Genomic DNA, 18,425 nt, shown 5'->3' with positions numbered 1-18,425 from the left:
TTAGTTGTCGTTCGCTTGCCAACTGTCTCCTTTCGATGGTTTGACGCCATTCAAAATTATCATCCCCTCCCCTACCAGATGAACGACTTCGGGAAGGTGTGGCCATCTTTGCCAGTGACTGAATCAAAATGAAAAAGTAGTTCCCACAGACGGCGCCAATGTTGATACCTCGCGCTCCTGGAGTTCCACGTAGTTGCCAAATGGACGGATACGCGATCTCAACCCATAAAGGTTCTTGATTCAGTCGTTATACCTGCAAAAGACATCCGGACAGGGTGTCCGAACGCACCCTTCGATGGTTTTGTTAGCCATGGTTAGAGAGGGAGATATAAATCAGTTGGCCTTTTACTAGGTATCAGGAGATTACCTTTCTCTTCGTGTGAAGGTTTATATATATAGTGTCAAGAGTACTGTTCCTCTCATTAATGGTGAGGAGATATTTTATGTTGTCATGATGACATTAGATAGCAACAGGGTCATCACCACCCTACGGGCGGCTGTCAGAAACCGTGGTAGGTGATGCGGCTGTCAGAGATCGTGGGAAGTGATCATGTAGAATGATCGTGGGAAGTGACTTGTTGTCACCTCAACCCGTCCTTTCACTCTGCAGGTGATGGGACGTGGGCCATGGCTGGTTGTCGTGATAGCGTGTAAGACTCGCTATACTTTAGTCAATGATCCGGACAATCATATCCGGATAGCCCATGTTGGTTATCCGGATGTATTGTGGAGCGGACGCATTAATGGAAGCCGTCCGGATGTCTATGCTTTGTAAGCGTCGTTTGCTCTTCCTTGAGGCAATCCGGATGGGAAAAGCGCGTCATGTGTGCTTTATAGGAAGATCCGGATGAGGGTGACCCGGATGACAATGTGTGCCGCGTGTCACTGTAAGATGCGTGCCACGTGTCCTCGGAGGGAAGGGTCCCTACACAGGGTAGGGGAGAACGGGAAGCTCATGCTAGAACTCAAGCCCATGAAAGAATCTGAGAGATCAGAACTGGGAAAGGTAGTCCACCAACTCAAGTTTTAGAGGTGTATGAACCTACCTATACAGAGAACAAGCCATGACCTCACACTCAGGCAGTGACAGGGTCTGGACATCTAGAATAAAGGCCGGAGCAATAATATTAGGCCCATTGACATGTACAATCAATTATTAGGCCTGAGCAATAATAAACCACCATATACTTTTATTTATTTTGATTTTGATTTTTTATTTTTGGCTTCAAAATCCTTTTTTATATTCTCCACACCTGTATGCTTCCATCCATTTCTATTAACATTTGTAGTTATTTTGCTTGTGTTCAGTATGATGCCTTTTTGAATAATTGTATTTGTGAATAAATTTAAATTGTTCCTCAAGTGGATCCTCCAAAAACAGCAAGAACTGGATCTAGAATGTCAAGGAAGGTACACAATTTTTCGCCCTTGTTTGCATAAGAATTTTTAATTTAATTTAACTGTTTGTTGGTATATAAATTTAAATTAAAAATAAATTATGATTAAGGATAATAATGAGACAAGTTTTTTCAAATATTTACCTTTAATAAGACATATTTAAATGAAGATAAACTGATTAGATACGTATTTAACATTTTTTTGTTTTAAAACTAGGGTTGGTTAGGGGCACGGTTCAAGATATGCCTTGTACTAACCCACCACTTTCCAACCTGTATAACTAAATTTAAAAATAATTTAATTAATTGTTTTTCATTTTCTTCTTTTGAACACATAAAATAATTAAAATATATATATGTTTTTAAATAAAATAAGTTATAAAATTTATAATATTTATTTATTTATAAAATATGTTTATTTTTAATTGTTAAAAAACTAAAAAAAATAAATAAATGGTATAAGGCAGGTATGACAAATTCTCATATCTATCCTTCCTCATTTAAAATTTTTTGTAAGGATAGGGACGAGAATAGATTAATATAAATGAGACAAGTTAGGATCGGGTAATTTGTCAATAACTCGTGCTCTTGTCATGCCTATTTATAATATAACAACCCTCAGATAATGCAACATCAACTACATGCGGCACATCCAATGCTTCAATTTTCAAGTCACCGGTGGTCAATCATTAGACTTGATGAGAATTGCCCCTAAATGGAAACTCAACCAAACACAATTAAAGTGTTTTAGATGTCCCAGAGACTTGTAAAATTTAATAAGCCATCTCTTTATTTTTCATGAACTTGATTATACATCCTTTTCTTTTCCTGTGATTTCATGGACACTATGAACTCCTAAAGTTGTAAGATCTTCCGTGAGAGCCGTATGTTCAAACAGGCCTAAAGAAACAAGTATGATCTCGAAAGGTCTGTGGGCTATACGTACAAGAATTTTGAAGCATCCAAAGCTACAAAACATTCTTTTTGGCATGCGCTATCTATTCTACCAAAAATTACTGTTTAGTCTCAGTTTCCTATCATAGGATGGTATGTTCCATTAGATGAATCTTCTAAAGATGTTGCATGTCTTCTTTTATTCTACCAAGAATTACATTTTAGTTTCAAAGATCGGTTAATTGAAATGGAAACTACCAAGTGTTTGCTTTCTGAATTTCTTTTCCTTTCCTTTGTCTCCTATTCTTTTCTTTTATCGTTCAAGTATCTTCAAATTTCTTAAACAAATCATTCTTATTTATTGGGGCATTTGTTTGTGATTAGAGCAGGAGGGACAAGAGTGAAAAATGTCAAGTAACGAAATTTCATCAACCACTGAAGCTATGAATATTAACCAGCAAAGAAAAAGAAGCCTCCACTGAAGGAAAATGAAAGTACTTTTCAATGATATTTGGAGAGATATGTGAGGGGTACCAAATTATAATGCAATGTTGAATAAGATCGACTCTGCTTAAAGTTTCGACTCCTTGATCAAATTTCTTTTCGATCACAATTACATTAAGGAAAATCACCATTAACGACCTCAAATGTGAAAATCAACTCCAGTTTTTCTCACAACATTTCATTCATAAAGGGCGTTCAAAGTTTTCTAGAGAGGAACTGAAGGCCAGGTATACAAATTAACTGCTTTACATTACATCATGGACAACACACTTGGCAGTGGGATATGGAACTCAAGGAAGTATGCACTCTGGTATATGAACTAAAGCGCAGAGGAAACACAAGCAACCAGCTGACGCCCAAGGACTGAAAAAGGCAAAAGCATTCCCATATCATATTGACCCACCAGAGCAACCACCATGAAGATTCCAGCCTCAGCATACAACAGACAGATTACTAGCAGCTTCTGAGCCACCATACTCCACCGGCCTCAACAAAGAAAACAAACCCAGCCTACATCAAAAGCCAAAGGCAACCCACAGAATCCAATTCCAGCAAACACATGGATCCCAACCAAAGCCTGCCGAGATGAGCCCCTGCATCTGGACATTAACCAACTTTCCCAACAGACTGAGCACCATGAATAACGATACTCTGAGAATCAGCACACCGCCACAAAACATATCAGAAACTCAGACCAGCAAGCAAACATAATCCAGCTCAGAGCAGGACGAAACGGAAGCAGCCGAAGAAGCTCAGATCCCAACTGAGTAAGAACGGGTAGAACAAGACCCTACTCTGCATCCAACCAAAAAACTCAAGGCCCCACTACATAGAGCTAATTGAATCTCAGCTGTTGTCAGAACTTCTAGAACAAGCCCCAACTCTGAATGCAGTAGAAAAAAGAAAAGAAAAGAAAATAAAAAAAACAACTGAGAGTCAACCAGATAGAGGCAACTGAACAAAAGAAGGGAAATTACATATAGTTGGTCCTGGTAAATACATTAAACAAAGCGAGAATTCTTAATGGAATATCTTTACCTACAGTTGTTGTGAAACAGCTGTTGTTTCAACTTGAAATATAAGGAATTAAGTTGAAATTAGGAATTCTCTTTCTGTTTATAGATTGAAATGAATTGAAAAAATTAAGACAAGATAAATAAAATAGTTGGGAACTCTGCATGTTTTTAACTTTTCAAGTAACCAAACGGAAATGTCATTAGATGTTTAAATAAAAGACCTCCTTCAAACTCCCTTCTGGGCAAATTTTATTACGGTTACTTCAAAAGGGGCAAACTTGATAGATCAAACACTGAGTTATTATGATGTTGAGACTTGATGCACTTTGGCTTAGATAGAGTAAAAATTTCCACAAAAGAATGGGATTAAGGAAAGAAAATGATTTTCCAAATATAGTATAAAAGTTAATAAATACCTGAAAGATTGATAGAAATTAATTTGATATCGGTCATTCCTGAATATCATCTATGCTGCCAGTTTCAGACTCCTCAGAGTCCGTTAAATATGCTTCAGCTTCGTGGATTTGGAAATAGGGAGTAAAAGAGTGTTTGATAGTTTCATCGTTCCACTTCAACTGATTCCACCAACTTGTCTCTCCTTTAATTTTCTTCAGACTATTATTTGAAGTGTTGGAATCAAACGAGAGGCTCCTTAAGCTTTTGCATTCACACACCTTGATGGTTTCAAGAGAGGGAAAGAGTAGCGGATGCTGATAGATGCTCTTCAATCTTGGCAGCCTATTGAGCGTGAGGTATTTGAGCCTTGAGAATATGTTCAATTTTTCCTTCATTTCACAGACTTCACTATCATCACATATCACTTCTTCTATCGATTCACAATCTTCAACGTGAAGTTTTTCAAGATATGGAGCATAAACAAGCCATGTTAAGTCTAACAATTTTGAACAATGTTCTATAAGCACATTACGAAGGGTGTGGAAGTATTCCTCCCTTGCTGCAATTTTGTTTGGAAGAGTCATATCATTGTGTGTGCCTTCTCTTTCCACATTAATTTTCACGTCTTCCAATTTATTGCAATGGCTTATATGAAGCCCCCGCAAATGCTCCACTCTTTTAAAAAATGAAGATGATAGCTCAAGTGAGATCACATCCCCCCATTTATGTAAATGTAGATAACTAATGCACCTTTGTAATTTGTGACTACTCTTTAGTTTGTTGAATGAAAGAGCATTGGATATGGTGGTTGATATCTCACTGATGTCATTCAAGGACTCCAACTCCTCCAGTACAGTTTCGTCAACTCCACTTGAAATATTGGATTCGTAAATGGAGAACAACTTCAAGGATATAAGGCTTGATATCACATCTTGTGGAATAATTTCAAGGGATTTCATATCATCCATAAGCAAAATCATCAGATTTTTCAAATTCTTTAGTTCAATGGGCAACTCCCTTATTCTTGTGTGTGACAGACTAAGATATCTCAAGGCACCCAATTTACCAATCCCAGTAGGCAACTCGCTTAAATTATCATTGTCTGACAAATCCAAAACTCTTAGTAGAAGCATGAATTGAAAGAATCCACTTGGAAATTTCTTCAAATTATGACATTTTTTCACAAATAAAGTCTTAAGATTGGGGCACACCAATGTTTCTGGGAACTTCCCAACGTCCATATCCCATAATGATATCTTCTCTGTTTCTTTCAATTTGGAAGTTTCTTGATCTTCATCAAGCCTAGTAACCTTATTGTATACTAGAATTTTGTTCTTTTTCACCCCATGTTCACCATATAACAATAAAGCCATGTCGCGGAGCACATCATGTATCTTAACCCTATTTTCTCTCGAACCACAGCTCTCTAATAAACATGCATGTTTTAAAGTTTTAATAATTTTCTTCCCTTGATTGCGTGCTTCATGTAAGTCATGAACTTCACCCATGAACCCCCCCCCCCCCCCCCCCCTATCCAAAGTTCTATAAGTTGAAAATTATAAATCTCCCAGTCCTCTCGGAACATGGAATGATATATAAAACAAGATTTGCTAGCATTGTCAGGCAACCTATCATAACTGAGTTTCAATCGATGAAACAATTTATCTTCCATACCTGTGATTTCAGCTGGAGATTTGCGTAGATCTTGTATTACCTTGTCCCAGTTTGAGGGATCTTTCTCAGCTGCCATGGCCCGCCCAAGAGTGACAAGAGCGAGAGGTAAACCTCTGCACTCTTCAGCAACAACCTTTGCAAGCATCGGTATATCCGGATGAGAATTTAATATCTCTTCTCCTACCTCCTTCCGGAACAAAGTCCAGGCATCTTCTAACTCCAAACATTCCACTTCTATACTCTTCTGAGCTTTCATTTTGTGGCAGACATCCTGTGATCGGGTCGTCAAAACTATCTTGGACTTATTTTCAGTATCTGGACGCAGGACCCCCATTTCTAGGAGATCAAGTCCCTCCCAAATGTCATCCAACAACAAGATGAACCTTTTTCTTTTTAGAACTCTCAATATTTCTGCAGCCTTCTCCTCCCTACTGCTTCTAGTTTCCCATTTATCACGTGGGATTTCCAATTTATTCCAAATAAGTTGCTGAATTTTTTCAATGTCGGGCGATTTTGACACCACAGCCCAAATCACAACCTCAAAGTCATTGGATGTTGTGAGGAATTCATTGTTGATTTTCTTCAAGAGGGTGGTTTTGCCAACACCCCCCATTCCATACAATCCCATAATTCCCACTTGTGGATCTTTGAGAAACCTACAGCTCTTTTCATACGCCAATTGTGGGCCCACAGTCGCCTCCATTGGCAGTTCATCAACTGGAGGACGAGGCAACATCTCGGCTACAACATCGAAATGTCCTTTGCCGATTTGACGAGATACAGCAACCAGCTTTTCACTTACTGCCTTTCCAATCCTGTAGCTAGACCAACAATTCCTGGGACAGCATCCGAGACAACTCTTCTGGATTTCTTGATCTCCTCTTTACAGAATTTCGTGAACTTCTTTCTCCATGTCTTTTACTTCACGGATCCACCCACCTATAGGGACCCCTCCCTCCGAGAACACGTGGCACGCATCTTGCAGTGACACGTGGCACGCATCTTACAGTGACACGTGGCACACATTGTCATCCGGGTCACCCTCATCCGGATCTTCCTATAAAGCACACATGACGCGCTTTTCCCATCCGGACTGCCTCAAGGGAGGGCAAACGACGCTTACAAAACATAGACATCCGGACGTCTTCCATCAATGCGTCCGCTCCAGAATACATCCGGATAACCAACATGGGCTATCCGGATATGATTGTCCGGATCATTGACTAAAGTATAGCGAGTCTTACACGCTATCACGACAACCAGCCATGGCCCACGTCCCATCACCTGCAGAGTGAAAGGACGGGTTGAGGTGACAACAAGTCACTTCCCACAATCATTCTACATGATCACTTCCCACGATCTCTGACAGCCGCATCACCTACCACGGTTTCTGACAGACGCCAGTAGGGTGGCGATGACCATGCTGCCTCCGAATGTCATCATGACAAACATAAAATATCTCCTCACCATTAATGTGAGGAACAGTACTCCTGGCACTATATATAAACCTTCACACGAAGAGGAAGGTAATCTCCTGATACCTAGTAAAAGGCCAACTGATTTATATCTCCCTCTCTAACCATGACTAACAAAACCATCGAAGGGTGCGTCCGGACACCCTGTCCGGATGTCTTTTGCAGGTATAACGACTGAATCAAGAACCTTTGTGGGTTGAGATCGCGTGTCCATCCATTCAGCAACTGCGTGGATCGTCAGGGACGCGAGGCATCAACATTGGCGCCGTCTGTGGGAACTACTTTTTCATTTTGATTCAGTCACTGGCAAAGATGGCCACACCTTCCCGAAGCCGTTCATCTGGTAGGGGAGGGGATGATAATTTTGAATGGCGTCAAACCATCGAAAGGAGACAGTTGGCAAGCGAACGACAACTAAAAGCTCTCATCTAGGAGACAGAAAGATTGAGAGAGGAAAACGCTGTGTTACGCATCCAGGCTTCAACATCAGGGCCTCCTCGACGTCAGCGTTCAAGGGGCCAAGTAGCAAACTCAAGGCCTCAACAAGAACCAGAATCAATATATCCCGGAACAACAGGAGCTATCCCAGGAGCATGCAACGTGAGGCCTCATGAGCCACACACGCCTATGCCCCGAGCTCCCCGTGAGGAAAGTTCAGACTCTACTCATTTTTCAACGAAAAGGCAATGCGATAGAAGACCTCAGTTGTCAAATTCGATGCGCGCAAGACTAAGCCCACAAGAGCCTGGAAGATCAAGGCCACCAATGGCCACAACTTGGGCACCACGCCCTGACCCCATGACCACCCCCATGGTGCAGAACGTACACCCGCATCGTGACCCCATAGTCACCCCCGTGATGCGGAACGTTCATTCGCACCCAGCGGTACAGCAGGCTGGGGGAAACCTCCCAAACGAGCCACCCATTGGCTCCATCAGCAGAAGGCTGGATGACATGCTCTCCACGCCCTTCTGCTCTCATATCATCCATTACGAGCCCCCAAGGGGATTCCTCGTACCAAAATTTTCCACATACGATGGAACCAACGATCCTTTCGATCACATCATGCATTATCGACAGTGCATGACGCTCGATATTGGCAACGATGCACTACTATGCAAAGTATTTCCCGCCAGCCTACAAGGACAGGCCCTCTCATGGTTTCATCGCCTACCTCCCAACTCTGTTGGCAATTTCAGGGACCTGTCCGAAGCTTTTGTGGGACAATACTTGTGCCCCGCTCGACACAAGCAAAATATCAGCACCCTGCAGAACATAAAAATGCAAGATAACGAATCCTTGAGGGAATTCGTGAAGTGGTTTGGCCAAGCCGTGCTTCAAGTAGAGGCTTGCAGTATGGATGCTGTCCTACAGATCTTCAAGCGAAGCATCTGTCTAGGCACTCCATTTTTCGAATCACTGGCAAAAAAGCCTCCCACAACGATGGATGACTTATTCAGGCGTGCCAACAAATATTCAATGCTTGAAGATGACGTGCGTGCAGCCACCCAACAAGTTTTGGTTGTCGGACGACCATCTAGAGGTGACGCAGAGAGAAATGCTAAACCTCCGGACCGGCCAAAGCCATCCGACCGGAGGCAGGAAGGGCCAAGTTGCCCGGAAAGGCCGCCTCTCACACCCCTTTCCATATCGTATGAGAAACTTCTCCCAATAATCCAGGGCTTGTCCGACTTCAAGTGGCCTAGACCCATTGGAACGGACCCATCCACAAGAGATCGTAGTAGGAGATGTGCCTTCCACAAGGATCATGGCCATACAACAGAGACATGCCGAGCTTTCCAGTATCTGGTCAAGAGGCTCATAAAAACAGGGCATTTGAAGCAATACCTCCGATCAGATAATGAAGGAAGGGACGCATCTCAACATCACAATCCTGGAGCCCCCAGGGCCCCAGCCGCCCCCAAGGCCGTTATAAACTATATTAACGGAGGTCCATCTGACGAGGAGTACGACTCTAGGTGAAAGAGGCAAAAATTGTTGCGAGCCGCATCAATATGCGAACGTATCAATTCCATCCGGCCTGGGCTAACTGGGGGGGGCCCTCGCCCCATAGATGGGACAATCATTTTCCCACCAGTAGATCCCACCCGGACACTGCAACCACATCGCGACGCCCTCATCTTGTCCCTGGAAATTGGGGACTTCGATGTGCGACGTATCTTGGTTGACCCAGGCAGTTCGGCCGATCTTGTGCAAACATCAGTCGTTGGCCACATGGGACACAGTCTTACAGGCCTCGAAAACCCTGGACGAATCCTATCTGGATTTAACGGGTCATCAACTACGTCCTCGGGAGACATTGTACTGCCGGTCCAAGCTGGCCCAGTCACTCTCAACGTACAATTCTCGGTGGTACAAGAGTTATCACCCTTCAATATCATCTTGGGGCGCACATGGCTACATTACATGAAAGCCATCCCCTCCACATATCATCAAATGGTGAGTTTTCTCACCAACGAAGGGCAAATTGACCTATATGGTAGCCAGCTGGCCGCTCGCCAATGCTATCAGATAGCACGAGAAGCAAGGGCCAACGAGGAGGATGCATCTCCCCCTGAACCCAGCCATACACATGACCAATAGCAATTATTGGGTCCGACGGACAAAGATCCCCCGGCAGCAGATCCCTTACAAACAATCCAAATTTCGGAGGAAAACACTCACCTCACGAACATCAGTTCCCTCATGACAACCGAAGAAACTTAGAGCATGCAAAACATTCTCAGACAGAATCATGACATCTTCGCATGGGCACATTCTGATATGAAGGGAATTCATCCCTCTATTGCATCTCACAGACTTAACGTCTTTTCAACTGCCAAACCTGTCCGGCAGAAAACTAGGCGCTTTCACCCGGATAGACAAAAAGTCATCCGGAATGAGATTGACAAATTGCTCGAAGCCGGATTCATCAGAGAAGTATCTTATCCGGATTGGTTGGCAAACGTAGTGGTGGTACCCAAAAAAGAAGGAAAATGGCGAGTTTGTGTAGATTACACCAATCTCAACAATGCATGTCCAAAAGACAGTTTTCCCTTGCCACGAATAGATCAAATTGTGGATTCCACTTCCGGGTAAGGGATGCTCTCTTTCTTGGATGCCTTCTCCGGATATCACCAGATTCCCATGTCCCCGGATGACGAGGAAAAGACAGCATTCATAACGCCACACGGACTCTATTGCTACAAAGTCATGCCGTTCGGACTCAAAAACGTTGGCGCCACTTATCAGAGACTGATGACAAAGATCTTCAAACCTCTGATAGGCCACACAGTAGAGGTATATATTGATGATATCGTGGTTAAAAGCAAAACCCGAGAGCAGCATGTCCTTCACTTACAAGAAGTTTTTCACCTCTTACGAAAGTATGGCATGAAGCTAAATCCTTCTAAATGCGCCTTTGGCGTAAGTGCTGGAAAATTTCTGGGATTTATGGTCAGCCAAAGGGGCATAGAAGTCAGTCCGGATCAAGTCAAGGCAGTCATGGAAATACCCCCTCCCAGGAACAAGAAGGAGCTACAACGGCTCACAGGCAAACTCGTCGCACTAGGGCGTTTTATAGCCCGCTTCACTGATGAATTGCGACCCTTCTTCTTGGCAATACGAAAAGCTGGAGCACACGGATGGACGGACAGTTGCCAAAACGCTTTCGAAAAGATTAAGCATTGTCTTATGCAACCACTCATCTTGAGCAGCCCCATCCCGAAGGAAAAATTGTACATGTATCTGGCGGTATCAGAATGGGCAATCGGCGCCGTTCTATTCCGCTGCCCCTCACCCAAGGAGCAGAAACCTATCTACTACGTCAGCAGGGCATTGGCAGACGTAGAAACCAGATATTCAAAAATGGAGCTAACAACCTTAGCCCTTCGAAGCGCTGCTCAGAAGCTCCGCCCTTATTTCCAAGCTCATCCAGTAATCGTACTAACTGACCAGCCCCTTCGCAACATTCTGCACAAGCCAGATTTAACTGGGAGAATGCTACAATGGGTCATTGAATTGAGCGAGTTTGGAATCGAATTCCAACCCAGATTGTCCATGAAAGGCCAAGTAATGGCTGACTTCGTGCTAGAATATTCCCGAAGACCCAGCCAACACCACGGATCAAGTAAACAAGAATGGTGGACTCTGCGAGTTGACGGAGCCTCACGCTTATCAGGCTCTGGAGTTGGGCTCCTACTACAATCCCCAACTGGGGAACATTCGGAGTAAGCCATCCGGCTGGGATTCTCTGCCTCTAACAACGAAACAGAATATGAGGTCATCTTGTCCGGATTGGACCTCGCCCTTGCTCTATCCGTCTCCAAACTCTGGATCTACAGTGACTCACAACTCGTGGTAAGGCATGTCCAGAAGGAGTACGAGGCTAAAGACGCACGCATGGCGCGATACTTAGCTAAAGTAAGGGACACCTTGCAGCAATTCACTGAATGGACAATAGAAAAAATTAAGCGAACTGATAATGGGCGCGCTGACGCCTTAGCTGGAATAGCTGCTTCCCTTCCCATCAAAGAAGCTATTCTATTGCCTATACATGTGCAACCCAACCCCTCTATCGCAGAAATTTCCACCTGCAGTACCATTGAGGCATCCCAAGCGGACGACCAAGAATGGACGTATGACATCGCAGAATATATCCGGACAGGCACTCTACCCGGAGATCTCAAACAGGCACACAAAGGCCGGGTGCAAGTTGCCCGTTTCACCCTGATTGGGGGGCACCTGTACAAGCGGTCCTTCACAGGACCTTACCTTCGGTGCCTAGGGCATTCAGAGGCCCAGTATGTGTTAACTGAGTTGCATAAGGGAATATGCGGGAATCATTCAGGAGGACGATCTCTGGCACATCGAGCCCATTCACAAGGATATTATTGGCCAACAATGAAGAAGGATGGGGCAGCCTATGTCAAAAAATGTGATAAATGTCAAAGGTATGCTCCCATTCCACATATGCCATCAGCAACATTAAAATCAATCTCAGGCCCATGGCCCTTCGCACAATGGGGCATGGACATAGTGGGACCTCTCCCAGCTGTACCTGCCCAAAAGAAATTTTTGCTCGTTGCCACAGACTATTTCAGTAAATGGGTGGAAGCTGAAGCATATGCTAGCATCAAAGACAAAAATGTCACCAAGTTCGTATGGAAAAACATTGTTTGCCGTTTTGGAATCCCCCAAACCATCATAGCTGACAATGGTCCACAATTTGACAGCATCATCTTCAGGAAATTCTGTTCGGAACTGAACATCCGGAATTCATACTCCACGCCGCGATATCCTCAAAGTAATGGGCAAGCAGAAGCCACCAACAAGACCCTAATCACCGCCCTAAAGAAAAGGCTTGAACAAGCCAAAGGGAAGTGGGTCGAGGAGCTACCCGGCGTCCTATGGGCCTACCGAACCACACCCGGACGACCGCCATCAGGTTCTGCGCAGTAAGCAGCGTCTTGTAGTGCCTCTCCTTGGCGTCTATCTCAAATAACTTACTGAGACAGGCAAAGGACTCCTTCTCCACCCAGTCCACAAGGTGGCCCCTTTTTTCCGGACCTACATTGACAGCAACAAAGGTTGAGAATACCATCCGAAAAGATCAACAAAAAGACAACAAGGTAAAAATCCGGACAAAAGTCGCAAAGCAAACTTACCCGGAATCGCTAAAGAGTAGTTTGGAGAGAAGGGCCTCCCCGGACGCCCTGATGACCCCGCCCATGCACCCTGGACCGCCACGTGTCCCTTCGCCCCTCCCTTCGTCGAGTCTGGCAGTTCCGTCACCAATTGAAGGGAGGGCAGGTGCGCGGACATGCTGAAGATGTCAGTTTTCACCTTCTTCAGCGAATAGACAAAAAACACCTCCAGCACCGTGAGGTCGAGGTTGTACAGCATGTTTATGATGCTGCATCCCATCAGCACCCGGACGATATTGGGATGAATGAAGACGGGTGGAATCTGGGTGAAATGGAGGAATTCCTTGAACAACGCCGGCAGAGGGAACCGGAGCCCCGCGTTGAATTGTTCCTTGGAGAAGATGACGGTACCTTGTTCAACTTTCTCAGTAGGTACGACATCCTCCCCATTCAAAAATTCCACAATTACGCCATTTGGAATGCAGAATCGATCCCGGAACTCCTTTACGCTCAGTTTGTCTGTAGATTTCCCATAAGCGTCGCCGGCGCGGACAGATGAAGTAGCTTTTTGCTTCGAAGACATTTTTTAGCCCAAGTTTTACCGAAACCTACATACAAAAAAGCGCAACAGTTACACACAGCAATCCAGAAAATCAACAAACACCAACATTCAACACACAGTTGCAAGTGATTTGCCCAAAGCAAGTCAGAAATCAAGCCAATGAACAAACAAGCACAACAAAGGGAAAATAAGAGCAAAATGCACATACCAAATGGAAATGTGGAGAAGAAAGGTTGCTGTCGCGACACAAAATCACCGGCAGAAAAAAACTCCAGGGTTTTGTACTCAGAAAAGCAAAGGAAAGCACAGAAGGAAGAAGAAGCAAAAACTCTCAGAAGAAACGCAGTAGGAAAAATACAAACAGAAGGCACAGTCTGCTATTTATAGGGGGACAGCCCCTCGGAAAACCAAACGCCCAAACAACGCCATCATTGAAATGACATGTTGCCTGGGAATACCCAGAGTCTGCGGCTCATCATAAATGCCTTTTTGGCTCCCGCACCCCCACTCGCCACGTGGCCCAACCAGACCAAAAGTCGACTTCGGTTTCAAAAACCAATTATTTTTTAACCCGCCCATTTTTTCTAAGGCAAAATAGGCAAGTTAAAAAGTGGGGCATTGTAGGGACCCCTCCCTCCGAGAACACATGGCACGCATCTTGCAGTGACACGTGGCACGCATCTTACAGTGACACGTGGCACACATTGTCATCCGGGTCACCCTCATCCAGATCTTCCTATAAAGCACACATGACGCGCTTTTCCCATCCGGACTGCCTCAAGGGAGGGCAAACGACGCTTACAAAACATAGACATCCGGACGTCTTCCATCAATGCGTCCGCTCCAGAATACATCCGGATAACCAACATGGGCTATCCGGATATGATTGTCCGGATCATTGACTAAAGTATAGCGAGTCTTACATGCTATCACGACAACCATCCATGGCCCACGTCCCATCACCTGCAGAGTGAAAGGACGGGTTGAGGTGACAACAAGTCACTTCCCACGATCATTCTACATGATCACTTCCCACGATCTCTGACAGCCGCATCACCTACCACGGTTTCTGACAGCCGCCAGTAGGGTGGCGATGACCATGCTGCCTCCGAATGTCATCATGACAAACATAAAATATCTCCTCACCATTAATGTGAGGAACAGTACTCCTGACACTATATATAAACCTTCACACGAAGAGGAAGGTAATCTCCTGATACCTAGTAAAAGGCCAACTGATTTATATCTCCCTCTCTAACCATGGCTAACAAAACCATCGGAGGGTGCGTCCGGACACCCTGTCCGGATGTCTTTTGCAGGTATAACGACTGAATCAAGAACCTTTGTGGGTTGAGATCGCGTGTCCATCCATTCAGCAACTGCGTGGATCGTCAGGGACGCGAGGCATCAACACCACCCACTTCCTTTCTGCGCTTCATCTGTCGTTGCTCTGCACCTTCAACCCTTTCCTTCACATCTTCATACAAGTTGTTGAGATCCACCATTTCCTTGCTCAAGGCTTGGAGATTTTTCTTCAGATCACGAATGTAGACGGTATGCTTAGAGGTGTGATCATAGAAGCAGGGGACCAGACCCACGATTGAGCTCAGGAACTCCATAGCTTTCCGTAAGTTACAGACAAAAGGATTACAATTCAGCCAAAGATGGAACAAAGAAGAAAGATGAATCACTGCACTTTGTTAATTTGAAAAGTCCAGAGTTGAAACTTGGGTAACATCGGAGACAGGCCACCACCAACAAAGTGATTTTCTTAAATCAACTACAAGTGAATTTTTAATATTGTATAGATTAATTGATTGACAGATGGAGATCACTTGCAAATGTATTTTTCTAAGCATCAAGTGGACTCTAATTATAATATTTAAAGAGCTTTGGGAGAAGCAAAATTTGGTCCATCCAACGATGGGACACGCACATGATAATGCCGTTAATTTTATTTTACCAAGGCTCCACCACTTCGTAACTTTCTACTCTCTTCCCTGATTCCAAGCTTTCTATTGTATATGATTTTTAGTTTTTACGTATCATTTGTCCGTTTCTACATGTGAACATAACGAAATTTGTATTATGAGACAAAGACTCATTGATATGTTCCGATTGTCCTTAAAATGTTGTTTAAATATCTTTAGTGGTGGTTTGCTTTTGTATTATAATAGGGGTGGGTATTTCAAGGATGCCTAGGCTCATAGGATGGATTTGAAAAGTATAATTAAATCAAGGGTAGATTTGGGATTTTATGTTAAGACTTACGTCCATTTGATATTGTTTTTAAAAAAGCACTTCTACCTTAAAAAATATTTTTAAAGAAAAATTAAGTATTTAATAAAATTTAATAAATAGTTTTAAACAAATAAAAAAATCATTTATGGTGCTTTTTGAAAAAAAAAATATTTAATAAATGCTTCTCTTAAAGTTAATTTTTTTTAAAAAATTCTTTCATTAAAATTAAAAACACTTCAAAATAAAACATTATCAAACACATTTTTAAATTATCTTCTTACATATATATTGTGATTGATTCAGGTTTGACAGAGATTGATCATATAGCTCAATCTTAATGTTTTTTTTTTTTTATTTTACCTTTTTTAATACATGTAAAATAAAAATAATTAATTTTCTTAAAATAGAAAAGTTAACTCCTAGACTTAGATGAAGATGGGAATTTGTATAAGAATAAGTTTGGTTAGGAGTGACCAGTTCTAAACCTTACATCATTATCATTCTCAGTTACACAACCTTCAATTGCAAAAATTTTAATAGGCATTATCGAAGAAGTTAAGGTTTGAGGTTTTCATATATATTTTCATGAAGTCACTTTTATTTACAAGAGTATAAGATGAATGGATGAATGAATGAATGGTCAAAAGTATATTATTCAAGATATATATTACAACATTTAAATATATACATGACTTTTCAAAAGATACATCAACTACACAAGGTATATATATATATATTACTCCTAAACATAAGAATTGATTATTGACTATGCTTGATTTGCGGATGAGATTATTGGTTCTCTCCTAATATGCTTAAACATAAGAATTTTGATTAGTATTATTGAAGAAATTAAGGTTTGGGGTTTCATATTTAAGTGAAGTCAATTTTCTTTGCAAGAACTTCATGATCTTTTATATTCATTTTTTGTGATGAGTTTTCAAATACAATATTTTGAAAATCTTATTAATTAGTTATTGAATTGAAAAATTATTGCATTAGACTTTCTTAATTGAAATGATGGTTCAAGTAATTGAAACATGATATCAACATGACAATATGCATATATAATTCATATATTATTAAAATTTAAAATAATACATGAAGTTAAAATTATATAAATAATTAAACTACTAGACAATGAATTTTTTTTTCTTGTTTATATCTTTTAACATTAATTCTCATTTATTTACTTTGACTTTTATATATTTAATTCTTTTTATAGGGGTTGGTTTATGGTGATCATATTTGGTTTTATACTAATTTGTGTAAAGTTTTTATTTTAGATTTAATTAGAATTTATTAATTAAATATTAATAATAACAAAAAATTGTGATTTTATTATTTAATATTTTAAATATATTAACATTTCTTATTTTACTAACATATATATAACTTATATAACAATATGTTGAAGACTGAAATAAAATTTTTATTATTTAATGTTAAACTCATTATTTTAGTGTTTATTTTGTTATAATCATATAAAGACTTTTGTTCATGTTTATCTTAGAATTGAAGGTGGATAAATATGAAAAATAAGATTGGATTAGTTTGATTTGCTATCAAATTAGTCAAATTAGATGCTCCAATCTTATTCTCAAAGCATTGTTCAAATGTGCTAAATTATCTTAAATATAAAAATTAGATATAAAATTATATTTTTAATAATAAATAATAAATATTGGGCTTGAATTACAACAATAAACACATTATATTCAAATTTTAAACTATGCTCAATGGTTCTTTTAACTCTCTACTTTATAATTTTAACTTTTAAATTTAATTGAAAAATTTTATGAGTAAGATTTCACTTTCAAATTATACTGACTAATGAAAGTTTTGTTCCATGAAATTGATAATAACTCATTCTCTAATAAGAACTATAATTAGGCAATGCAAATGCCTCTCATAAATGCATTTCAATAATTTAAATGAGTTATGCAAGTTAACATGATTATTACTATGATATAATTACACCTTACTTGAACCTACTAAAATTTATATAATTTTCGAATGGTGTCATTCTGACATATCAAGATTGCCACTTGTTTATACAACTTTAATAATTGTACTCACAACTTTATAATATACAAATAGGTTGTGAAGCAATACTTTGTAGTAAATGGAGCTTGTCATGGAGCTTGCTCCAGATGCAGCCCGCCAAAGGCACTCTCTTCAACATTGGTCTAATAGTATTAGCCATGTTTCAACATCATTACCATTAATCCATTTTACACATCATGTCTGAAAACAATATAAAAATCAAACATATAACAAAAACCAAGGCAACTAGCTAGTCCTCAAAGCTATCTTCTAAGAATTTGAATTCAACAACAACAAATCAAACTAAAAACTTCCAATATAAACAAGTATCTTGTTAACGAATTTTTCTTCATTTACCCAAGATTTGTGGTTCAACTTAAATAAAATTATAATTAATAATTTTAGGATGATATATGAATGCTAGCAACTTAAAGTTTATAAAAAATTGTTGGTCAATTAATAGAATTAATGATTGTAACCTTTGCTAACATCTAAATCAATCATACAAGAGCACTTGATTATATATTTTTATTAAAAAAAATGTATAAAATAAGGTAAAATAACATGTTAACAACAAA

At 40.9% G+C, this 18,425-nt stretch overlaps 1 protein-coding gene across 1 annotated transcript; it reads right to left on the bottom strand.

Annotated features, from left to right (window-relative positions):
• Positions 1–4,260: 4,260 nt before the first annotated feature.
• LOC109123132 (probable disease resistance protein At5g63020) lies at positions 4,261–15,343 on the bottom strand. Its single transcript, XM_019222062.2, has 3 exons — positions 14,981–15,343; positions 5,720–6,820; positions 4,261–5,675 (listed from the first exon to the last, which is right to left on the bottom strand). Exons 2-3 carry the CDS (start codon positions 6,615–6,617, stop codon positions 4,261–4,263), a joined length of 2,313 nt encoding a protein of 770 aa, XP_019077607.2. The 5' UTR covers positions 6,618–6,820; positions 14,981–15,343.
• Between the last annotated feature and the right edge of the window lie 3,082 nt (positions 15,344–18,425).

The sequence above is a fragment of the Vitis vinifera genome, chromosome 9 (genome assembly GCF_030704535.1).
Source record: "Vitis vinifera cultivar Pinot Noir 40024 chromosome 9, ASM3070453v1".
In the NCBI taxonomy this organism is placed as follows: Eukaryota; Viridiplantae; Streptophyta; class Magnoliopsida; order Vitales; family Vitaceae; genus Vitis; species Vitis vinifera.
This window is presented reverse-complemented; position numbering and strand designations above follow the sequence as displayed.